The sequence below is a fragment of the Eulemur rufifrons genome, chromosome 29 (assembly GCF_041146395.1).
Source record: "Eulemur rufifrons isolate Redbay chromosome 29, OSU_ERuf_1, whole genome shotgun sequence".
Taxonomy (NCBI): domain Eukaryota; kingdom Metazoa; phylum Chordata; class Mammalia; order Primates; family Lemuridae; genus Eulemur; species Eulemur rufifrons.
The window spans coordinates 78,593,589-78,619,536 of NC_091011.1; the positions used below are offsets into that span (position 1 = coordinate 78,593,589).

The 25,948-nt window shown below is 41.8% G+C and overlaps 1 protein-coding gene and 1 pseudogene across 1 annotated transcript in view; both read left to right on the forward strand.

Annotated features, from left to right (window-relative positions):
• The first annotated feature begins 231 nt into the window (after positions 1-231).
• LOC138377772 (small nucleolar RNA U3) lies at positions 232-434 on the forward strand (annotated as a pseudogene).
• Positions 435-7,593: 7,159 nt separating this feature from the next.
• The window catches only part of SND1 (staphylococcal nuclease and tudor domain containing 1), a 423,230-nt gene continuing 404,875 nt past the window's right edge, over positions 7,594-25,948 (forward strand). Inside the window, exon 1 of the mRNA XM_069462550.1 lies at positions 7,594-7,866. Coding sequence (XP_069318651.1) covers positions 7,789-7,866 — 78 coding nt within the window. The 5' untranslated portion in view covers positions 7,594-7,788. The remainder of the gene's footprint in view (positions 7,867-25,948) is intronic.

Sequence of the window (25,948 nt, forward strand, 5' to 3'; positions counted from 1 at the left end):
TAGTAGTCTCTGCAACCCCCCCACCTCCCCCAATCTGAGGTTTTGCTTTGTGCAGTTTCAGTTACTGGTAGTCAATTGTGGTCCAAAAGTATTAAGATATTTTGAGAGAGAGAGAGACCACATTCATATAACTTTTATTACAGCGTATTATTATAATTGTTCTATTTTATTATTAGTGCTGTTAATCTCTTACTGTGCCCAATTTATAAAATAGAGTTTATCATAGGTATGAAGACTATACTTTCAGGGGTCATTTCTGTAGTTTGTTACTAGGGAAATTTCTCTGAGCGTGTAGAGCACCAGAAACCACCAGGAGGAGGTGCAGCGTTCTCTCCTGAGCGTGAAGCTGGATTGTGGTGTTGCTTTGCTGCAACTGCCACTTGCCATTGATGATTGTTCTTCTCTTCAGAGGGAGAGGACGCAGTCTGAGTGGCTCCTGTATTAAAAAAATATATATGTATGTATGTATGTATAGGAAAAAACATAATGTATATATAGGGTTTGGTACTATCCAAGGTTTCAGGCATCCACGGGAGGTCTTGGAACATATCCCCAGCGGATAAGAGGGCACTAATGTCTGTCTGTCTCATGGGTAATCTAGCTTGCTATCACTTGCTGAAGTTTTCCTCACTCTGAATTTGCTGACTTCAGAATTCCGGGGATAGAGAGGAAGGAATCCTCAATTTCATCCTTTCTTGATCATCTCAGTTTACAGAGACCCAGAACAACACGCTGCCATATAATAAAGGGGGTACTGTTGGATGGAGTTTTCCTTATGCCTTTTTCTATTAAAAATCTGCGTGGCAGGCAAGGTCTGGAGTGACGAAATGCGACAGTGGTCAAAGCCTATAGCTGTAACAGCAGCAAATCAATATACAATTATCTAAGGCCCTGAGAGAACCCAGAGGCATTGATTAATAGCATTTGGGAGAATAGAATGAAGGATGGCCTTGTCATTAAATGACAGCAAGCCAAGGTATAAAGTTGACCCATTAATTCAAAGTTTTATAACCATTGCTCAAACCATATAGTTGTAAAAACATGTATTACAACTTCTTAAATCCTTTACATCAAGTTACTATATAAATAGGGCAACTTGGGAGGAAGAATGCATTGTCTTCCTTAAGTTGAAATAAATTTTGTTTTACTATGAGGTTTGAGAAATAATGCCTAAGCCTAAAGCATAGGACAAATTGTTTTTCTTTTCTTTTTAAAACAGGATTTTCATTCCACTTTTAATTATAAACTTTTGTTGTCTGCAGCCTTGACCTCCTGGGCTGAGGCAATCCTCCCACCTCAGCCTCCCAAGTGGTTGGGACTACAGGTACGTACCATCACACCTGGCTAATTTTTTTATTTAAAATTTCTTTTTGTAGAGATGGGGTCTTGCTATATTATTCAGGCTGGTCTCAAGCTCCTGGTTTCAAGCAATTCTCAGCCTTCCAGAGTGCCAGGATAATAGGTGTGAGCCATTATACCCGGTCTTAAAATGTTTTTTTAAATGATAGCTTATACCATTATGCATTTTATTCAAGTTTGAATCATGCAAAGCATATAGAAATGATTTTAAAGCCTATATAGAAGATTAAAAACCTACATAGAAGATTATGATAACAGATATGACAGCAATATTCAAATTTAACCACATAGGCTGACGCTGTGCAATAAAGTCACTAGCCACATGTGTTAAATTAATTAAAATGAAATAACATTAAAAATTCACTTCCTCAGTTGCACTGGTCACATTTCAAGGGTTCATTAGCCATGTGTGGCTGGTGGCTCCCATGTTGGACAGAGCATACATAAAACATTTTAATCACTGCAGAAAGTTGTTTTAGATACCATTGATCTAGACGACTTGGGTTTGTGAAGCTTTTCTTTTAAGTAAACATACAGTGACACTTCAAAACAGGAGGAGGAGGAGGAGAAGGAGAAGAAGGAAAAGAAGCAGAAGCTGAAAAGTAGGTCAGGGCCAGGTGGTAAGGGTGCTACACCATATGCTATGCTAAGGAGTTCAAATTTTATCCTGAAGAGGGGGGAGCCACTGGAATTTTAAGGAGGGAGTTAATGTGACTGAAAATTACATTTTAGAAAGAACAGCAGGTTCATAGTATGGAGGATGGGTGGAAGTTGGAGGTGGGCTGGGGAGAATGGAGGCAGGAAGTTACTTCACAGTGTTGAGTGTTCTTCTATTTTCCCAAATGAAACTTACCAGAGAGTTGAAAACACTTTCTTTGCCCAGCTTCTAAATTCTACAGGCACAGGCCCAGGCTGAAAGGGGCATATTTGGACACCTTAGAAGAAGGCTAGTCAATTAGCGAAAAGCAGACTATTTACGGTAGAAAGTTCTGGGTTCAAATTTTGACTCCATCCTTATTAGCTGTTGACCTACAATTGGTAGTTCACCTTTTCTATCCACTAATGTTCTCCTTTGTAGAAAGATATTGATTATATCTACTTCATAGAGTTGTTCTAAGGATTAAATTATGTAATGTAGGTAAAAGCATAGAGTCTGTTAAGTCCATATGTTTTTTTTTTTGTTTGTTTGTTTTGTTTTGTTTTGTGGTTTTTTTTTTTTTTTTTTTTTTTTTTTTGAGACAGAGTCTCACTCTGTTGCCCTGGCTAGAGTGCCGTGGCATCAGCCTAGCTCACAGCAACCTCAAACTCCTGGGCAATCCTCCTGCCTCAGCCTCCCAAGTAGCTGGGGCTACAGGCATGCGCCACCATGCCCGGCTAATTTTTTCCATATGTATTTTTAGTTGTCCATATAATTTCTTTCTATTTTTTTTTTTTTAGTAGAGATGGGGTCTTGCTCTTGCTCAGGCTGGTCTCGAACTCCTGAGCTCAAACAATCCGCCCACCTCGGCCTCCCAGAGTGCTAGGATTACAGGCATGAGCCACCACGCCCAACCCAAGTACGTATGTTTAGTGCTCAATATTTAGGCTATTATTACTGCTAGGAACATATTTCTTAAATTTACTTTCAAAGGAGTTCAGGAAATAGGGTGTTTTGTTTGTTCTTTTCAATGAATCTTGTCCATCTTCAGATTGCACACACACATATGTGTGTGTGTGTGTGTGTGTGTGTGTGTGTTGTCCACTGCACAAAAGGAGTCTTTTCTTTAAGGATTTCAAAGTCCCTTTCCTTCCTGTAAAGGCACAGTGGAAAGATTATGAGATTTAGAGTCATAGGAGCTACTGTCAAATCCTTTCTCTATCAGTAATCATAAAAAATTTAACACATAGATTCAGGTAACGTTCTAAGTTTTTAATACATACTAACTCATATGATTCTGAAAACTGAAGCAACCCTTAGAGGTAGATCCTTTTATCATTTTTATTTTACAGATGAGAAATCTAAGGCACAGAGATATGGAACAACCTTCTCAAGGTTATACAGTGTCGGGATGTAATCCCAGGCAGTGTGGTTCCAGGGCCTGTGACTGTTCTGCTGTAGATCCTACAGATTTCAGAGATTGACTCAGGAGTGGGGAATGAGGAAGAGGGAGGAATCACAGATGACATCCAGGTTTTGGCTGGCAACTGGGTAGCTTTTGGTGTCATTATTTGGGCTGAGACACACACTGGGGAAGAGCAGGTTTGGGAGGAAAGAAAATTAGTTTCCTGTGAAACATGTTGAATTTAAATTCTCCAGGTGACAGTCATAGGCAGATCTCCAGAGTATTGATTAGTATTGATGGACGTATGGTCTGGAGCTCAAGAGAGATTTTAACAGGAGCTATGTATTTGGGAATCATTGGCCCGCAGCCATGGGAGTAGATAGGATGTCTTAGGAAGAATGTTTAGAATTAGAAAAGAAGATGCCTTGAGAAGAACCCCGAGGAACAACAATAGTAAGGGGCAGGCAAAGGAGGAATCCTTCACAACCAATATGAGAAGGTGCATCTAGGAAAGGAATACAAAAAGTATGGTATGTGATATCTTTGAAGGAGAAATGCATTTCAAGGGGCAAACAGTGTCAAATGCTATGGAAACATCAGGAAAGTGAGGTCTGAAAAATGTCCGTTGAAAAGTAGTAACAAGAAGGTCACTAGTGACCTTGGAAAGAAATATTCCTGTAAATTGGTAAGGGCAATAGTCTGAGTGCAGTGGGCTGAAGATTGGATGTGGGGTGAGGTTGTGGTGGCAACAAACAAAGAATTTCACTCAGAAGGTTTCCTGTGAAGGGAGATCTCTGGAGAGGGGTGTGAAGTAAAGAAAGATTTATTTAATTAATTTACTTCTATAATGCAAGAAATTTGAGAATTTTTAAAGGCTAACGAGAAGAATCCAGGATAAACTGAGAGTCTGTAAAAACAGCAGAGGGTAAATTAGTTCAACCTCTATGGAAAATAGTATGGAGATTCCTCAAGAACTAAAAGTAGACCTATCATTCGATATAGCAATCCCACTACTGGATACCTACTCTACGGAAAAGAAGTCATTATATCAAAAAGACACATGCACTTGTATGTTTAGTGCAGCACAATTCACAATTGTAAAGTTATGGAATCAGCCTAAGTGCCCATCACCTGATAAGTGGATAAAGAAAATGCAGTACATATACATCACAGAATATTATTCAGCCAAAAAAAAAAAAAAAAAAGAATGAAATAATGTCTTTTGCAGCAACTTGGATGGAACCAGAAGCCATAATCCTAAGTAAAGTATCTCAGGAATGGAAAGACAAATACCATATATACTCACTTATAAGGAGCTAAATGGAGAACATACATGGTCATACAGAGTGGCATAATGGACGTTGAAGACTCAGAAGTGGGGAGGATGGGAGGGGACTGAGAGATGAAAGTCTACCTATCAGATAAAATGATACTGTTTGGGTGACAGGCACACTGAAAGCCCTGACTTTGCTATTATACAATTCATTCATGTATGCAAACCCACTTGTACCCCCTAAATCTATTAAAAAAAAAAAAAACAGGAGAAGGAATGATCTATTAAGAGAGTTCTCAGAGCTGGGCATGGTGGTGTGCACCTGTATTCTCAGCCATTCAGGAGGCTGAGGCAAGAGGATTGCTTGAATCCAGGTTTTTGAGGACAGCCTAGGCAACATAGCAAGACCATATCTCTAAAAAAAAAAAAAAAAAGTCTTTGAACAGGTAGATTCAGAACATAGATGGAGAGTTTAGCCTCAGGAGAAGGGAGCTTTTTGCTTGTAACAAGGCAGAAGAGAGGAATGAGAAGGAAGATAAAATTTTAGATTTGGTGGTAGGAAATGGAGGGAGATCTTGATGACTTTTTCTCTCCCAAGTAGGAGGCCTTATGAATATTTGACAGTGTTGGATACAGTGGAGTTGGAGTTAAGAGAACAGAGAAGATTTAAAACAGACCCAGTGGAGTTGGAGATCAAACTGAGGAAAAGAAGAAATTCCAGGCAATGTGTGAGGGTCCATTAATTCATTGTGGCACCAACCTACATAGTTGAGTGTTTTCTCTAGCTAAGTGGTAGTTTTGGAGAAGGTAGAGAGGTCTAGAGTTGGAGTTTTGACAGGTGGATACAATGAAAGCCAATGGGGATTATAGATGATGATATTGGTAGGACAGGGGCTAATATGATGGACAGTGCATGGAGTCTAACCCAGGATCAGATCTAGGAGAAAGCAGAAGGGAGCTGACAAAGAGAGGGTAGAGGGGTTCAGGGACTTTACGTTCCAGGTAAACTTGTCCTATTTTGCTCTCTCTCTTGTTTGCTCTGATGGAAACCAGCTGCTATGCTATGAGCTGCCCTATGGAGAGACCTATGGAGCAAGAAACTGAGGCACTGAGGCTCTCCACCCAACATTCTTGAAGAACTGAATCCTGCCAACAACTATAAGTGAGCTTGAAAACAGAAGCTTGGAAACAGATCCACCTTCAGTCAGAGGAGGGACCTCCAGATGAGACCACAGTCCCCCCATTCCCCACCTTGATATCTTGCTGCAGCTTCATGAGAGACCTGGAGGAAAAGATACCCAGCCAAGCCACGCCCAGATTCCTTAGCCACAGAAACTGTGAGATAAATGCTCATAAAAATTTAAGTTTTGGGGCAAATTGTTAAGCAACTAATACAAGATATGAGATAATTAACTGAGTGAGATGGGAGAGAGGACAGCAATTATGATCATAGAATGAGGTGTTTGAGTTTACAGTTTTGGCCACGAAGTTATAATACTTCATCTGTCCCGGAGAACGGTGGCTAACCTGGTGCAGAGGTCAAGTTTACTGAAGATGAGGTCAAGGACCTGAGAGACCAAGGTATTGGATAAGTCAGGGCCAGAAATATTAAAGTATTTTGGGATCAATGGGTGGAGAAGAGTGTGCACTAGGTGTCAACAATTTCAGTGAATGACAGGGTATGAGTTAGGGCAGGGTAGACAACAATCTCAATGAGATGGAGAGTGGTATAATCAGATGAAATGAGCCTCCACAAAGTTGTTTTGTGGGTTTTTTCTTTTCTTTTTTTTTTTTTTTTTGGAAGATGGCAGCAAATTCATGGCATGGAAAGAGCACTAGCGATCTAGGAAGATGCTGACCTTAAAACTTGACTCTGGGGAATGTGAAGTGTGGGAGAACAAGCAAAACTCTTCTCAAAAAAGCTTCAGGGGAAATGGTATCCTTTGTATAGATTCAGGTTTTAGGACTAAATGACAACCCATGCAAGGTCCAGGGCTTCACTTAAATATTTGTAGGCATTGGTTCTTCCGTCCCTTCCCCCACCTCTTTACTCTCAAAGCTAGGGCTAGGTGAGATCAGGCGGTTGGAGGCGCTTCACAATCGGTCAGGGGCTGCCTCCTTCTGGCCCAGGGAAAGCGTGAAGCGAGGCTTTTCCTAACTTCACTGGAGCAGCTGGGAAGAGGCCCAGGACAGGGCACGTGATCATTTATTCCTTCCAGGAGACATTTATCCCTTCCATCAACAAACATTAATGGAGCGTCTTACAAGTGCTAGACCCCAGGTACACAAATACGAGCGAGACACACTCCCGACTGCAGGCAGGGCGCGCGGCCGCGTTCCAGGTCAAGGCCAATATCGGTGGGAGGTTTCACAATGCTCTGACTTTTCCAAGTTCTTCTCTCTCTACTTTTAGCAGATGTAAAATGTCGGAACTCAGTGTGCAGCCGGTACGGAGACTCCTTCAGGACCTAGCCTGCGGGGATCCCCCCTCCCAGCCCGCACCCTCCAGTGCAGTTGAGCCCACCCAGCCCGCAGGCGTCAGAGTGGGGTCCCCTGCGGCCGCGGGGCGGGGCGCGATGGGCGGGGCTAGGCGGGAGGGCGCGGCTGGCCCCGCCCCCAGGGCTCCCATGGCCCCCCGCGCCCCGCGGCCAGATGCTGACGTGTCCTTTCTTTTCCACTACACCTCCCGACACTACCTACTCCGGCTGCCCCGGAAGTCCCGCCCCACACTTAGCCCGTCACCGCAAATCAGCTCTTTCAGCGCTTCCTGGAGCTAGCCACCCGTTTGGGGACCAAGGGGCGGAGCTCCGCGAACATGGTGTCTATTGGCTTGAGGTCCGGCGGGCTTTGGGCGCTAATTGGCCGGGGGACGGTGGCGCTCTGGCACGCTTGCGCGGCGAGTAGAACGTGTGGCGGTGGCGGAGATCGCGTCTCCTCTTTCGCTCCTAGTCCCGCTACTGCTCTTGTGAGCGCTCAGCGCGTCCGTCCCGTCCGTCGCCCGCAGCTGATCGCCTACTCGCCCCTCGCCTCGGCGGCCTCCCACTAACATCGACACCCACATTGACACCTCCAGCCGGACGGGCCGCCTCGTTCGCTGCCTTTGCATCTCAACACATGGCCTCCTCCGCGCAGAGCGGCGGCTCCTCCGGGGGATCCGCGGTCCCCACCGTGCAGCGGGGCATCGTCAAGATGGTGAGAACGGGGCCCCGGACACTGACCCCTCTGCCTGCCTTCGGGCGGGAGTCAGGTGTTGAGTCCTCTTCACCTCCCGCCAGCCTGCATGGTTTCCCAGATGCCCTTACCTCTCTCCTTCTTCACTTTTCACCCATTCTTCGAATCCTCTCACTAGACGGCGGAACTCGACACGGGCTCCCCTTGGTCCTTGCTTCCGGACACCCTGGCATCAGGGGTCACAGTGATTTGCGTGGCCGTGGCATTCTAATCTTCTGGCTGCCTACCGGGACAGATTGAATACTGATTGATTAACGGAGATAATTGGTTGATATCTGTCCTCCCATCCGCCGTCTTTCTATTTTGACATATGCTGAACAGTTTGCAGTTTTTCGAGATCCTAACATCTGCTCTTGTATGGAACCACAGGAGTGCTTGGCCATCATGAGGCTTTTCTCTTTCCACCGACGCTCAGTTACTTGAAGTTTTCTCACTCTCTGGCCCTCTTTTCCTTTTCCCCTCCACCTCTTGTTTCTAGTCTGTAGGCCTGAGAGCCCCTGATCTTTGTGTCCTTTTGACTTTTAAAACGTTAGGCTGGCAGAATCTTAGTACTCATTGTTGTTCTACGTCTTACAGATAAGGAGACAGGTTTAAAGAGGGCAAGTGACTTGCCTAAGGTTGCATGGTGGTTTGGGTTGAAGCCAGGACAAGAACCCAAGTCTTCTGATTCCCAGTCCAGGGCTCATAATACCATAGATTCTGCCTGATTTTATATCCCGTCACTTTCTACATTGTTGAATTTTGAATGTAACCCTCCAAGGTTCATTTTAAAAATTTACCCCTAGCTGCATGATAATTTTGTAATAATATATTATAAATTTGCTTTACCACCTGCTCCCGCTGTTGTCCTTCCCCCAACCCTCCCAATTCTTGGAATCTGACGTTTCTTAGTTATTACCAGATTTTCTGGTTGCAATGACTGTAAACTTCTAGGTTTCATTTCAGACTGCAGTTCTGACTTTTCCATCTGGAACAGTAAATATCCTTTATGATACTTTCTCCCAAGCTCCACAGTTTTTGCTATTGTAGAAAGTTTTTAAAAATTCTATTTTATTGTCCCATTGTCTTTGACAGGATTAAAATGTTCTGTAACTTGTGAGTAAATTTGATTTCAAGATTTTTTTTCCCCCCAATTCCCATGTGTTCTTTTCTTAGGTTGTATCCTGCCGCCAGCTGGGATTCTTGGGATTTTCAATATTGTCTTTTCCCTTTATTTATACATAATGGAGAGTCAGAATTTCAGAAACTGAATGAGAAGGGAATTTCCAACATCCACGTATTTTTCCCCCCTTGAAATATTGACCTGACTCATGAAAGAATTATCCTGAAGCTGCTCCTCTTCCATTAGCTTTTTCAATTGGGCTGATCCTCCCTTCACCATAGGAACAAAGCATCGCTTTGCTGTCTGGTGTTGGGATTGGCAGCACCAAGTGTATCATTCAGAGTTTTTTCCTTGCTAAGCCTTACCTCTCATTTGTGGGATGGGAATAGAATGAGGCTGAATGTATTTTCACTTCTGCCAATACTGGAGACTTCCAGGGCAGCTGGGTTCTATGAGGTGACTGCCTACAAATTACCCCCATGGATACTGAATGTCAATAATTGCTTTTTAATTGTCATGTCTTATGCTAGGTATTCTGTTTATATTATCTCATTTATAATACCTAACAAGTAGATATGATTTTTGGCTATATTTTACAGGTGTGTAATTTGAGGTTTAGAAAGGTTGGTTTACTGAAGGGTAGGTACTTTATGTTGGTAATAAGAGGCAGAGCTGAGACTTGAACCTAGGCCTATCTGCCAGAGCACACACTCTTCAACATCATTCTATGGTGCCTCTGACTCCAGGACTCCAGGGAATTACTTTATAACATGGAGAGCATGACCAGTGATGCATGGCTGCAAATTGCAGGAAAGTGAAGTGGACTATAATTGAGTTGAGAAAAGATTAGATGTTACTCCTTGTCTTGTCCGGAAGCTGCTGTTGTGGTAAGTGACTTCATTTGGTGCTTACGGTCTTTGTGTGCATAGGAGTGTGGTGTGGAAGATGTTTGAGTCTGGGAGGTGGCATTTAAAATTCAGTGATTTGAGCAGTCTGTGTTGAGCAGACTGCACTGCATTCTCTAACCACACTACAGAGGATGGGTGAGTGAGTTACAGGCAGGGATTAGGGGAGGGAAGCCGAGTGAACTGCAGAGCGACAGGCAGATTTGTGCCAGGCTTAGAAGCCTTGTCTTGAATGAAAAATCGACCACTGGCAGACTGCTCTGTGTGAAGCTCTTCTGCTAAGCAAAGTTGTATTTTCCTGGAGAGTAATCGTTTCTAGTGGCACTAGGAACTGCTTTGTAAAAACTACAAAGGAGTTTGGAGCTCTATGACAGATGAAAGTGAGAAAGAGTTTGATGAGTAGGAAAACAGGAGATACTACTTTTCTGCTTTTTGGGAAAGGGGCAGAAATTGGAACACTTGACTAACCAGAGGTAGGTGTGCTTTTCAGTGTGAACCCTCCAGATTTGTCTGGACTCAGGCTGAGCTGAAGGTCTGAAATGGTCTAGGGTTGAGGTTTGCCTCAGTGAAGTGGGGGGAATAGTCCTTCCTCTTTTTGCAAAGTGTTGTAGGGCCACGGAGTGTGTAAGTTTCTTCTGGTCTCTGCTTTGCCATTCCAGTAAATCCTGTATTATTTTGTTTGAGGTTGAACAACTTGGGAATCAAGTTGTAAAACACTTCTATCAGTTTTTATTTATTTATTTATTTATTTTTTTTTGAGACAGAGTCTCACTCTGTTGCCTGGGCTAGAATGCTGTCATGTCAGCCTAGCTCACAGCAACCTCAAACTCCTGGGCTCAAGCGATCCTTCTGCCTCAGCCTCCCAAGTAGCTGGGACTACAAGCATGCGCCACCATGCCCAGCTGATTTTTTTGTATAAATATTTTAGTTCTTTGGCTAATTTCTTTCTATTTTTAGTAGAGACGGGGTCTCACTCTTGCTCAGGCTGGTCTTGAACTCCTGAGCTCAAACGATCCACCCGCCTCGGCCTCCCAGAGTGCTAGGATTATAGGCGTGAGCCACTGCGCCCGGCCTTCTATCAGTTTTTAAAAAATGATGATGATGGTAGTGCCTGTGTCTGCTATTGAGAGTAGGGGTGAAAGGACAGAGTTGGTTCTGGAATGTGTAAGGAGGAAGTGGGCAGTAAGTCGATAGTTATAAGCATATTGGAGCTGTTCTGTTACGGAAAAAGTCAGTAAGGATGATGGAAAAACTGAAGATGAATTTATATTTTCTGAGTTAGGATGAGACTAGCAAGAGTGTGGGTGGACAAAATATAACCTGGTTAAATAAATGTCTTTTATTAAGTTAGATCTTATTTTCTTAAAACCGTGAAGAAGTCTAACTCTGGGTTTCTTTGAATAATTGCTAGACCTTCTGTAGCTGCAACAGAATATTGGCAGCAGATGTTAAGCCGATGAGGTTGGGAGAAATCGTAGGGTACTTATTAAATAGTATAAATTCAGTTACCCCACTTGGCAGCTACTTAGAGATGGCTACTTTCTCTGGTTTTACTGACCTGGTTTACTCTCTGTTTTTGAAATAGAGACCTTCTCTATGTCTTTTCACATTTACTTTTCCTCTAATTTGGTATGTTTGCATGTCTTTTCAAGCAGGAGAACATTTCGTAACAGCAGAATGAATCGGCCACAGTTCTTTAATCTTCTGTGCTTATCAGAAGCAGCCATGGAAACAGCCTATCTTGTCTTGCCTATGGTGTGGAAGGCTAAAAGGAGGCCGTTGCCAAATCCCAGTTCCCATTTCCCCCCCACCTTCTCCCCTCACCCATTTAATTGCCTGAGAAGGGGAAAGGGATCCCTCTGCCAGTCTTCTGTTTTATACTAAGAACCATGATTCTCACTTCTTGAATGTCTTCAAGTTTAATGTCCCATATAAATGGTATGGGTTTAACCTGAGTTATTATGTAATATACATGTTTAAGGGTGATAAAAGGAAGAGAGGCAGTGGAGGTGGTCATTGTTCTGGTACCCTGGTGAGATCAGTAGCTGACATTAAGCCCACTGAATAAATATAAAGAATGGGAGAGAGAAAAGAAAAAAAATTTGCTCTTAGTCATATGCTTGCTTCTTACAGGGCGAAGACTGAGGTTTTCAGACTTACTGTCAGCTAGTCCTATGTATTCCAAAGTCATTATTTTTCTTCCAATAGTTATGTTAAATAGCATCTAGAACTTGTCAGTGTGTATACTCCTGTTAGCATTTTGTTACTCCATGGAATTTACTGCTGCTCTGGCTCTGGTAAAAAGCAAAGTAGCATGCTTCAGGGCTTGAAACTAATGGTCAGGAAGGAACTAGCTCATATACAATGTGGCTCATCAACATGGGTCAGGACTTCTGAGGCTAGTGACCAGTGATGGCAATAGTGGGCAAATGATTTGGTGAAGTCTGTGTCCCAGTTTACTTGGAGAGTGAAATTTGGGAAGGAAGTAAAATTTTTAGTTTTCATTTGTAGGTTCAAAAGAGAAAATTGGCCAGGTTTTTAATTCAGGTAAAGTTATCTGAGGCCTGTTGAGCACTCACTTGTCAGCATGGGCTAACTATCCATCTGACAGGTGTGGTTCCAGCAGGGCACAGTAGATATCCTTTGGGCTCTGGTCTTTGGATTTATTTCATTTCTTCTAGCAGAGCATAGCTAAAAACTGTAGGAAATTCTGTACCTTATCAGGGGAAAGGAATAAAATAGAAACTCAACTCTTAGTGGGTTTATGTAGCTTTTCCTCTTATTTCTTGTTGGGAGATGGATACACACCCAGTTTCTGTTGCTGCTTCCTCTCTTGGGAGACTGACATATGCTTTTTGTTTTTACAGCAGAAATTGATGCAGAATCACAGGTTGTGAACATTTGATACAGATGGAGTGTTACGGGATTTCACTTTTGTGAGACTCAATATGATAAATTAATGTTATGTTTTTCCTCACTTAGCTCTAATGTTTAAGAAAAAAATGAACAGTGGTTTCAGTTGGCATTTTTTGAAAATTAGAAAGTTCAGCAACTTATAGGAAAAATAAAACTAATGAATATGTTGATGTCATTTTCAGATGCCATTTTTGGAATGTTTAATCTATGTTATAAACCTGGCTTGGCACATTTTCTCAGTTTATATGCTTAGAGTGAGTGACTTAAGGCACCATCTCCTCTTTATTCCTCAACAAAATTTGAGCTGCTTTAAGTTCTCATTATGTGTGAAGTATTCTTCTTGGGATGGTCTTGTAACACCAATTTCATTTGTAATAGGAGGAATTAAGGAGATTTGGGGAATCTAATATATTAAAGTTAATAAATCTAATTTCCAGGAACATTGTTCCTGGAAGCAGCATGGCGGAGATGTGAGATCATTGGCCTAGAAGTTGGGACACAAGTTCTGGCCTGGGTGCTGCTGTTCTCCATTTGGGTAACGTTGAGTAAGATATTCCACCTCAAACTCTCCTTTTCTCTGAAGTGAGGTGGCTGGTCTCTAACCATCTTCCAGTCCCATAAGGCTGTGATTATATAAGAAACCCTGTGTTACATTTCTTTCAGGCATGCTGAAACAATGCTGAGAAATGTCATACCTTATGGCAGGCTTGACTTTGAATTGTTGCTTATCCTGTATGAAAGCATGTTTTCTATTCCCACTGCTTTTTTTTTTTTTTTTTTTTTATGATTAGTGGAAATATGGTTTTCTAGCGTGGAAGGCTAGAGGGTTAGATTTTGAATTAGACTAAGTGGATAGTGGAGTGGGTAGAGAGTGGATAGAAGTAAGGGGGGTTCTTGGCTTCTTTTCAGTGGTGGTATCAGGATAAACTACTGCGAGTGGTTGTTTGTAAGCCAGAGGAACATGGTGCCAGTGGATTTCATTCACCCAGTTTTATCTCTGTCTCAGAACACCCTGACCCTGACATTTTCCTGGAGGTAGCAGGTCCTGACTTGAGAAGGGTGGGGATGAGGAGGTAACTTAAGGATCCTGTAGCTCATGGGGAGAGTCTATTCTTGCCCTGCTCTTGATTGGGAGACACAAGTGATAATGTGGAGCATGACAGAGTTCTGGGCTCTACTTTTCTTGAGTGGAGCCAGATCTTTGTTTTTTTCTTCCCCCATGTTTTTCCACTTCCATTTAATGTGCAAATACAGTTTGAGTATCCCTTATCTGAAATGCTTGGGACCAGAAGTGTTTCAGATTTTTTCAGATTTTGGAATGTTTACATTTTATTTACAGTTCAGCATCCCTAATCTGAAAACCTGAAATCTGAAATGTTCCAGTGAGCATTTCCTTTGAGTGTCATGTCAGTGCTCAAAAATTTTCGATTTTGAAGCATTTCAGATTTTTGTATTAGAGATGCTCAACATGTATAGCAATCATCTTAACCTATTCTCGGTAGTTCCTCACATGGTTTCTTTTGAGTTTATTTTTTATAGTAAGACTTCTTAAATCCTTTCTGGGATTAGATTTAGAATGAGAGAAAAGAGTCCAGTGAATTCCTAAATCATTGCATCAGGACCACCTGGAAGACCTTTTATAGCAGCTGTCCCCCACCTTTTTGGCACCACGGACTGGTGTCACGGAAAACAGTTTTTTCACGGATGGACTGGCTGTGGATTGGGGGTCGGGAGGAGGCGGAGCTCAGTTGATGATGCAAGCTGCAAGCTGCAAGCAATGGGGTAGCCAGCTGCAAGCAATGGGGAGTGGCTTTAAGTACAGGTAAAGCCTTGCTCACTTGCCACTGCTCTCTTCCTGCTGTGCTGCCTTGTTCCTAAGTTTCAGGGAAGACAATTTTTCCATGGACGGGGGTGGGCGGGGAGCTCAGGTGGTGATGTGCAGCCCATTTCCTAACTGTGGATTGGGGACCACAGTTTTATAGGCACTGAATTAGGATCTTGGGACTGGCCTGGGAATCTGTTTTAATAAAAGCTACTGCTAGGGAATTCTGAAAGAATCAGTTTGGGATTGATCTGAGGCAGGCATATGAGACCCACTGATCTTGTTTAACCCCTGTGCTGTATGTAGTTGAAGGGGTAGGACACAAATCATAAATAAAGTGGGTGTTTGTAGGGGCGGGTGCACCAGAATTTTATGAGGGGAGGAGAGTTGTCTCTCTCTCTTTTTTTGGCATTTGCCTTGATAGTTCCCAGGGCACTTTATATTGCTTTTAATTTGTAGCTTCTTATTGGGCTGGTGTCCTTAGGGTCCATTTACAGTGACTCTCAGATCCTATTCCTGGGTCATAACTGACAGCTGAGTTGTTGTTTTGTGTGCCTGATTTGGGCCATATGTTCATTTTAACATTCATCTGCCACTTTTCCTTCTATTTGCATAGATTCCTAGCATCTTCCTATAATTTGGCACCAATAACTTGGCACATTATTGCTATGGAAGTCTTTAGTGTCATTTACAAATACAAAGATTCTATGTTCCTCACTTTCTGTTCTTGCAATCCTGAGGAGCCTCATCCTTGGGCCTTTTGGCTTAATGGTCTATTTAGATCTGTCCTCTCTTTTTTATAAGCCCCATTCTTAACAAAGACAACTAAAATCCAAAAAGATCTACTCAGTGGTCTCAGTCTTTACTTTTTATTTCACTAGCTTGTCTAATATGCAAATAAACTTTTCTTATAATTTCAGATCTTATGAAGTCCTTACGATTAGGGGTCACATTTGCAGTTTACTTAGGGACCTTTCCTCATTTTGGCCAATGGTTTTCCAGTTTATTCTGGAATTCCTTCAAAATGCTCAGGTGGATACCATCCAGTATTATTAATTTAATAATTGACATTTAAATTATAGACTTGCTTTTAAAACTTCAAACAGTATAGAAGTATGTAAAGTTAAATACTCAGATCTTTCTCCCTCTACCCTCCTTGCCCCTCAGTTTTCAACCATTCATTCTCATACCCTTCAGCATATGTCAACAGTATGTTTCCTTCCAAAATTTTTCATGTAGATACATGCCCTCCCCTTCTTCTTTTTTTTTTTTTTAATTTTATAGAGACAGGGTCTCACTCTGTCACTCACGCTGGAACTTCTAGATTCAAGTGATCCTCCCACCTCAGCCTCCGAGTAACTGGGATTACAGGTGCAAGCCTCCCCTACTTTTTTTTAAGAAACAGAAATGGAGTCATAGTCTATGTGTCTGGCAATTTTCTTTTTTTAGTTAATTGTCATGGCTATCTTTGTATGTCATATTTATAGATCTTCCTCATTCTTTTTTAATGATTGGGCAGTATTCCATAGTTTAGACATTTATCTATTTTTTTGTTGACATGTTTTTAGTTTTTCATAATTCTAAATATTGCTGCATTGACTGAACTGTACATCTTTGTACTCTTGTGCTAGAATTTCTATAAGATTTGTAAAAGTGTAATTGCTGATACCTTTTTAATAATCATTTAGTGTTTTTGGTGATGGTTGGGGTACTTTAACTGTTTGTGTCTTAGAAGTATCTTATATCAAATTTAGGGCAAAACACAGCTTAACATCTCATTACTCATTAATTACATGTTTGGTGGTTTTATTTCCCCAGTAAGAGTATTCTTTTTTTTTTTTTTTTTTGAGACAGAGTCTCGCTTTGTTGCCCGGGCTAGAGTGAGTGCTGTGGCGTCAGCCTAGCTCACAGCAACCTCAAACTCCTGGGCTTAAGCAATCCTTCTGCCTCAGCCTCCCAAGTAGCTGGGACTACAGGCATGTGCCACCATGCCCAGCTAATTTTTTCTATATATATTTTAGTTGGCCAGATAATTTCTTTCTATTTTTAGTAGAGACGGGGGTCTCACTCTTGCTCAGGCTGGTCTCGAACTCCTGACCTTGAGCAATCCACCCGCCTCGGCCTCCCGGAGTGCTAGGATTACAGGCGTGAGCCACCGCGCCTGGCTATGTAAGAGTATTCTTGAAAGCCACTTTGTCTCTTCGGTGGAGGGCAGAGCCTAGCACTTGGGACTTGGTAAATAACTACAGTTGCAGCCGTATGGTTCTAGCATCCCTTCCCCCACCCTTGGATATCAAAATCCAGAGATGCTCAAGTCCCTTATATAAAGTAGCATAGTAGTTGCATATAACCTATGCACATCCTCCTGTATACTTTAAATCATCTCTAGATTACTTATAATACCTGATATAACAAAATGCTATGTAAATAGTTGCTATACTGTGTTATTTTTTAATTGTATTATTTTTTATTGTTATTTTTTATTATCTCCCCCCACAAATATTTTTGATCTCCGGTTGGTTGACTCCCTGGGTGTGAAGGCCTACTGTACTTCTTAATTGCTTGACCCCTAGGCATTTTAAGGTCTTTGCACTGACAAGTGGAGTAGGCCCTTTTGAGCTTTGTCCTTGTCTGCTTTCTGAGTTCAGGAGAGCTCCATGACTAAGGAAATTTGTGACTACCTAAGGTACAAATGACAAACGGACATGAGAAGCAAAGTCATGGGAGAGAAGTCCGACTTTTTTCCTACTGGCTGACTCTTAGCTCTTCCTCTTTTTTTCTTCTTGGATAAGCAGGTGGGGGTGGTGTGATATTGTGATATATAAGAAATATGTATTTGGTCTTGGTCATCCTGGCACAGAGCTCTTAAAAAGAACCCTCCTAATTTCTTAAGTGATAAAGGTAAAAGGAGCATCTTCAGTTGTTCATAACAAACCCTTTTCAACCTCACCTGAGTTTATGTTAATGAGTGACTTTGGAAAACTGCAAAGAATGGGGGTTGGTCTCTTCAGCCTCACTCTGCCCCTTCTCCAGGGAGGGGAGAAGGGCTAGAGATTGAGCATAATCACCAACGGCCAGTGATGTAATCACTCGTGCCTGTGTAAGGTAACCCTCTTAAATGATGGGGTTTGGAGGGTTTGGAGAGCTTAGGGGTTGGTGAACCCAGGGAAGCACATAAAAATTCCAGTAATCTACCAAGTAAACTATTTTCTAGAGTTATGTGAGCTGTTCTAGCAAATTAACAAACCTGAGAAGAGGGTCACAAGGTCCCTCAATGTATAGTCACTCAGTTATAAGGGAGGCTTGGACTTGGCATCTGCCTCGGGGGCAGTCTTGTAGAACTGTACCCTGAACTTGTGGGATCTGATGCTAACTCCAGGAAGGCAGTGTCTGAATTCAGTTGCATTGTAGGACACCCAGTTGGCTTGGTGTGGGGAAAAAGCCCACACATTTGGTATCAGAAATATTGGTGTGAATACAGGTGAAAAACAGTTATTTTTTCTTTTTAGGGTGGTAGGTGATAGTAAGCATTACAACATCCAGCATGGGGAACACTGTCATTTTTAGAGTTTGGAGAGAAACCTCTGGGCTAGGGGATCTGGTTTGCAGGCTTTTGGGATTTGGAAGTGCTCATCTCAATCCTGGTATTGGTTTACCTGGCTTCAGATGTGTGTGTACTTACTTCTACCATGGTTTTTGACATATCACTTTATTGAATTTTTGGAAATCTTTTTGACAGTCAACTATTTTTAAAATTTAAATTATTTTATTTTAAAAGGCAACTTTACTATTAAAAATGAAAAATCAGTATTAAAGAAAAAATTATTCATGACACTTGTTAAAGATGGTACGGCAGACTTTGTTCAAGGGGAGTTGTGGCACTAGGAATAGGGACCATTGTAATGGGGTCTTGCAATGGGGGGGGGGGGTGGAGATTTAGAGATTGACTCATCTATGACTCCAACAAGGTCAAGTGGGAGTTTATAACCAAGGAGCAGGGAGAGTGGAGGTCAGTGTGGATGGGAAATTACTAAGAGGTACATCAATCCTAAGGGATTTCTGACTAAACTGACTTGGTAGGATTCTTGCTGAAGGCTGGCCAGGGTAATAAGATATCCAGGGTAGTCAGGTACCAAAGGTGGAGAATCTTCTCTAAATTAACTTAGCAGGATTCGTGTCCAAACTGGGTTCTACAAGGATAGAGAGGGAAGCCCAAAGTCCCGTCTAGTCAAGCAGAGGACTCAGAGGAGCCTGGCTAAAGTTTTAGTCAAAGGAGAGAGTCTTTGTCACCAGTGTTACTTGACATAAGTAGAAAGTACTATTAAATAATCCACAATGAAAACAAAACAACATTACTAAATTCTAGCTAGGTGTTGTCATTTGGCAGAGAGTTCCAAGTTCTGTTCTCCAACAAAGAAATTGGAGGCTTCCTAGCACCAAGCTGAAACTTTCTTCTTGATTTTATAGGAAGGATTGAAAGAGAATTGAAAAGGTAACAGTCTTATGTGTGTGAAAATACTATTAAATGCGAGTACATACAGTGATCGTGTACCACCGAAAATATTTTTTTTTTTAAACCAGTCCACGCTTAGGGAAACACACATACTTTATGTCTTGAAGCAGAACTGAACTGATTTTCTGCCTGTGGTTTAAATCATTAGTTTCACTGATGACTAGCTGTGTAGCCTTGGGCGAGTAATTTTACCCCTTAAAGTTCCAGGTTCACTTGTAAAATGGGGATAATGACAGAACTGACTTCATGGGGCTGTTGCTGATTAAATGAGAGAATGCTTGTAAAATACTCAGTACAGTGTCCAGCACGTTGGGTGTTCGGTAAACATTAGCTATTTTTAGTAGTCCAGAGGTTTCCAGAAAGACCCCAAGTCAAATGAGGATGCAAGTGGAACTGAGGCAAAATGTGAGGAATACTCACACAGCAAGTTTTTGTGATGTTATTCAGTTTGAAGGACTGGCTTTAGTTTTGAGATTATGTTATTCCTACCCTTTTTTGGGGGGCAGGTAGCAGTAAGTATCCTTTATAAATGTATTTTCTTTAATGTCTTGGGCAAAAATATAAACAATGGATAACATGTCAGTCCTAAATTTTTGGAGGTGGGGGAGACTTCACAGTTTTGTGAAGTTTAGTGTGGGAATCCCTGGCATAGAGGAAACTGGCAAATGTGTAACTCTTCTGAGTTGAGAGGCATCATCCATTAAACTGTTACTTAGGAAAGATTAAGCAAATTTAGGCACTCAGTGCAGTTGTGTGTGTGAGTACTGGATGTTATTCAGTGTGTCTAGATAAGCAAATATACAACAGGCTCTCTCTGTCCTACCCCCTCTTCTAGCACCCTTATGCTTCTCCCCCCAGGAAAAACACTTATCAAAACTCAATACATTTGGAACAAAATTTTTATTACAGTGTAATACGTTTTATATTTTTTTTTGCCCCAAGGGGGAACTCGGTAATCCCAATTTGTTTTTGTGTTCTTCTTTGCTGACTCCCAAAACTGCCAGGAAAGTCTCCCAGGGAAGAGCAATAGGCTCAACCAGTAGAAAATCATTCTTTGCAAGTAAGAACCCCTTACCTGTCCTCAGCACCATTATAAGGACAGGGTGACTTACATTTGGTCCATCCAGGACTGTTGTCGTTCACACCTATTGTTCTGGCATAATTATCAGTAACACCCTGTTTCACTCTCAAAAGTGTCCTGATCTGAGTGATAAAATGTATGCTTTATGGGTTTAGTAAGAACAAATTTGGGGAGGAAGAAGAGTGTGAGGTGGCACTGTCCTCAGAGACTAGTATAAACTGAAGGTCGATCATCTCTGTAAGTCTCACTGCCGGGATGGCCACAGAGAGGAGGAGGGCCTCATAGCTGAGAAGAGAGCCTTTTGTGGAGAGTTAGGGTAAGCTTGGGACCCTAGGCTGTGCGTTTGATTCTGGGTTAAAGCTTTGGGCTGATGAGGTTTTAGTTGTCAGTCTCATACTATGCTGCTGGTACAGTCAAGTAGCTTTGTTTTATCGTGGAAGGAGCAACTTGTGAATTTAATACTGATGGTTTTCTTAGAGAATGGATGGGCTGGAAAATTCAGATGTGATAATTTTAGATCAGTTTATTTGTTTAAAAAATCTTTTCAGGAGAGAGAGTGAAAGTGACAGGTGACTTGACAGAGACAAAGGAATAAATGGATGAGATAAAAGGCAGGAGAAGTAAAGGTAGGAATACTCAGAGGTATTCTTTTTTTTTAAATTAAGAAAATTTTTTCTTTCTAGAAGGCTACACATAGATATTCTTGAAAGCAGCTTTGAGCAGTCTGGATTTGACATGCCCAAAGTGACTAAGGGTGGCTTGATGTTTGTAGTAGAGAAAGGAAAAAGAAATAAATGTCCAATTTTTTGTTTCCAGTCTCTGGAATACACTAATGTGATGTTCGTGAACTTCTCAACTTTATGAATTCAGTTCCGGGAGAGGGAAAATCCACTGTTTTATAGCCTTTAACACAGGAGCATTTTTATTTTTGGTAACAACCCAAAACAGAATGACTATGCCAAGTGAAATTTATCTACTTACCTATCAGGACTCTATCCCAGGTCTTAATGAGAAAAACGATGCTTTCTATTCCTCCCTGTGTGGAAAGTAGAGGGAGACTCCAGGGTACCTGGGTCCTGGAATCCCGCTGAGATCTATTATTCTGTGTGCAGTAATTACTTGCATTATTGCAAGTGTGCAGTAATTACTTGCATTATTGCAGGTGAGCCCTGCATAAGAGCATAAGAGGCCAGGAGGCTGCCCCTGTTACTTAAAAGCTGAGTTATCTTGTTAAACTCCCCTCTTAGGAGAGCTTTAGAATCTCCTGAGACCTCCTGCAGGCTCTCTGCGGGGCACAGGCCCAGCCCTGCCCTTGTATTAGGCATCAGAATTCCAGCTCTAAAGGAATAACTTTCTGTTACATACACAGAAAGCAATGTGAGGCTGCTAGTCTGGACTGCTGGGGTTCCATTAAATTCTTAAGAGTTTCCGTATCCATGCTTTCATTAAAAGTACGTACCTCTCTTACTCTCGGGTGAGAAGAAAATGTCTTTCTTTGATTATCAACAGGAGAAGCTGGAAGGCAATGTAGAAAGAGCAATAAGCTCAGGACTTGGATTACTCGAGGAAAAGGAACTCAAAAATTTGATTTTTGAAAGTGGTGATGGCACAAGGCTAAGCATACAGTAAAGGTGCCCCATGAGACGGAGCTGTCCATAAAGTTTCATTTGAAATCTCTATGCTTTATATGGTAAAGAATTTAATTAATTTGTTATTCACTGGAGAAAGTACCCTCTTCAAAAAGAGGTACAGGGAGTCACAGGGCTGTGCTTTAGCGATAGCATTACATTAGGTAGAATGTTGTGAGTGTTATTAATAAACATGGATGAGCAGTCTCTTTTATTGGCACTGCTTGCAGTGAAGATATGATAAACAAGTTCCAAATTGTGGCCAGATAGCCTTTGGTTTAACTTCTTGAGGAGATATGCAGATTTTTTTTTTTTTTTTTTTTTTTGAGAGAGACAGGGTCTTGCTCTGTTGCCCATGCTGGAGTGCAGGGGTGTGATCACAGCTCCCTGTAAGCTCAAACTTCTGGGGTCAAGTGTTCCTCCCATCTCTGTCTCCCAAGTAGCCAGGACCACAGATGTGTGCCACCACATTATTTTTATGTTTTGTAGAGAGAGTGTCTTGCCATGTTGCCTAGGCTGGTCTTGAACTATTGGCCTCACGTGATCCTTCCGTCTTGTCCTCCCAATGTGCTGGGATTACAGGCATAAGCCACTGTGCCTGGCCCAGATCCGTACATTATGGTGGAGGACGGAAGGGACACCAGCAGCACAGTGGGAAGGAACGACCAGTTCTCTTGTAATCTCCAGCTTTGTTAGATGACTGGAGACTTCAGCTTTTATTCCTTTATGATAGTCTCCCTAGGATTTTAATGGTAAGGAGAATCCTGGAGGGTGTGTTAATTCAGCAGTAAAGAACGCTGGAATGTTTTTGGTGGATTTATGCTTTGTACTTTATTTTGACATTGAAAATTGACTATCAACATTTCAAATATGAAAATAAACTGGGAAAATTAATGCTTTTCATGGGTAGCATAGAAGTTGTCTTATTTTCTCAAGTTCTGTGATCAGTCCGCATTAAACTAAAATAATTATATTGGACATTCTTTAGAGATGATTCACTCTGAATAATATCGCATATTATGCTTAGCATCCCTATTGCTGTAGGTCAATTTTAAGAAAAAATGTACATGACTGTACATAAGCAAACCTGAGGAACAGTAAATGCAATACTTTTCATTTCTCTAAGATATTTCAGGATCTCTGGTATGCTTTCATTTAGTTGTATCTGGTACACAAGTCCCCATCTTCTTTTTATCATTTTATTATCATTTGATATTTGGTACAGTACATTTCACTCAGGGACCCAGTGATGGTATGCTTTGAGGAGAAGAGGTGATGGCATTCTCAATCACTGGGGCTAGTAAGTAATACAGCAGCTGCGCTCTCCCTTTCTCTGGATCAGGAACTATAGCTGCACTTCTCTCCTTTCTCTGGGGAGGAAGAAAGAGTCACAGTTAAAGGCAGCTGGGGCTAGACATCCGGATCCAGTGAGCTGAGTAGCCCTGGAGTGGGATCCCAGGCTTCTCCACCCTGCTTCACCTCCGTCTTCCCCCGAAACCAGGCAGACTCTTTCCTCATTTTGAGTTTCCTTAACAGAAGACCACTAGTGTCTTTGGGCAATTGCTTTTTATACCTGCAGTACTATATAACGTACATTCAAGAGAAATAAGACCCTCAACCTTCCTCTCTAGTATGTGTCCACATGGAATAGTTCTGAAACTATGTATATTCTGAATGTGTCTACAAAATATCAACAGAAAAACTTCATCAGTTCTTTCAAACCCACAGGATAGGTTGAGGCCAGGTACCCTAGAACTGTATATTTTTAAGTGTTTAAGAAAATAGTAAATAATTGATGTCTTATTAAAATACTTTTAAGTGCTTTAAAATTTCTGGTAGTACCAAAACCGAGTCTTTGGACTAGGACCCTAGTCCATCATTGTTTGGTAAACACTATTACAGCTTGGGCGTTGGAAAATATTCGGAAGGTCTGGTCCTTGGAATTGTTAACCGTACACCTGATGGGTGCAAGATCACATCTGTAATACACACATATGCACATACATTGCCTAGACTAGACCTTTACATCAAGGTCATAGAGTCTAGAATTCGATGTTTGTAGGGGCTGCATTGTGTTCCATTATGTAAACTGCTACATTAAGGTTGTCCAGCTGGGATCTGGCAAATAGGGTGGAGTTGGATTTTGAGCATGTCAGAGTCTGTGACCTTGCTTGATAGTAGCCTAAGCTTGTTTGAGCACCTCCCTCCCTGTCACAGTGTGTTCTTTGCCCACCCACTTACATTTCTGTCTGAGCTTTTTCCCCAAAGATAAAAGGAAATAATGTTACTCTCTCATTGCTATCAGTTTAGGCATTTGGATATGTTTTTGTTACCATGATATTTGGATATAGGCTTTGGGATATAAATCTACTGAGAGATTTTTGTCTATTAAGAAAGAATGAATATAAGAATTATGGAGAATACAATCATAGAAGAGATAACATTTGCTCAGACACCAGGTATCCCTTTGGGGGATATAGGAAGTGACTGAGAAAAGTTGGAAGATAATTGAATATCGAACAGTTAATTGGGAGCTTCTCCAATGTGGTTAGGGATATAGATTTGAGTAGTTTCCATTGAAAATAGAGTAGGCTTGACAGCTCACAGGAAATAATCAATTGAGTGGTCAGAAATGAGTTAGGTAAGACATTACTGAAGGAGGTAACAAGGGAAATTCGACATCCTGTAATAAGAGGACTGATGAGGGAAGCAAGCTGGACAGTATATTGCCAGAAATAACATGCACTTCCTAGGAGAGAGTGAAATGATGCTGAGCAAGTTGGAGCTGTATTAGAGAGGGCAGAGAGAGAAGGTTGGACAAGGGATTACACTCTGGGGATGGAGAATCCAAGTGAGGGGAGGAGTAGGTTAGGGTGTGCTTGCCTGTAGGTCATGCTGAGGGGACAGAAGGCTTCAGAGAACATTTGGGCTACCTCTGTCATTTGGCAGAGAAATGGGTAAAGTACCTGTGAGTGTAGCACATGCTCTTAGGGGTTTGGCTCTTGTTAGCCTCAGTAGAAATTCACTAAGCTTTGAGCTACTTCAGGACAAGGACCCTGTCTTAATTGTTCTCGTCGTCTTTCTCCAGAGTCTAGCACTGTACTTGGTATATGGTAGGGCCATTCATTTATTCAATAAAAATATTATCCTTTGTCTCTGGTCTTGTTTTGGGCTCTGGGCTTACCATGGTCAGCAAGATAGACATAGTCCTTGCCCTTACAGAACTTCCAGCATAGAGAGGAAGACTGCTACTAACAGTTATACTATTATTTAATATTGTGATGAGCTCTATGGGAGAGAAGTGTAGTTTTCAGGGAATATTGCAGGGCAGCTGACCTAAGTCTCGCGATTGGGAAGGCCTCTTTGAGGAAGACCAAAGTGAACAGATTTGCTGGTGCTCATATGGTTCTGAGCCAGGTAGTTAGGGTGGGGAATATAGGCAGGGAATTAATGATCAGTACTCCTCAAACTTCACTGTGCATAAGGATCATAAGGATCATAAGGATCTTGTGAAAATGCAGATTCTGATTTAGTATGTCTGGGGTAGGGTCCAGGGTTTGCATTTCTTTTTTTGTTTGTTTTGAATCAGGATCTCACTCTGTTGCCTGGGCTAGAGTACAGCTCACTACAACCTCTGACTTCAGGGCTCAAGTGATCCTTCTGCCTCAGCCTCCCAAATGTGTAGCTGGGACTACTGGAGCACACCACCATACCCGGCTAATCGGGGTTCATATTTCTAACAAGCTCTCTGGTGATTGCTGATCTGTAGTCTCCTTCAGAAGCTTCCTATGCTTGCTTCTCCTCACTTCTGCCTTTTTCTTCTCTTTTGTTTCTGTTGAAAGATGATGGAATTCATTTTTTCCTTCCCTCCCGTCTGCAGCTGTGGTAGCTGCAGTGACATAACCTAACTGTTCAGTGCTTTCAGACTGTAGTTGATGAGCAGTAGAGGCTCTTCTTGTCCCCTCTATGTGTCATGCTAGCTGAAAATATTACTCTACTGCCCTTGCATTTTGATCCAGACAGCCTACATTGTAGAGAAGGCCATAGATATGGGGACAGGAGGAGGAAATCTTAGG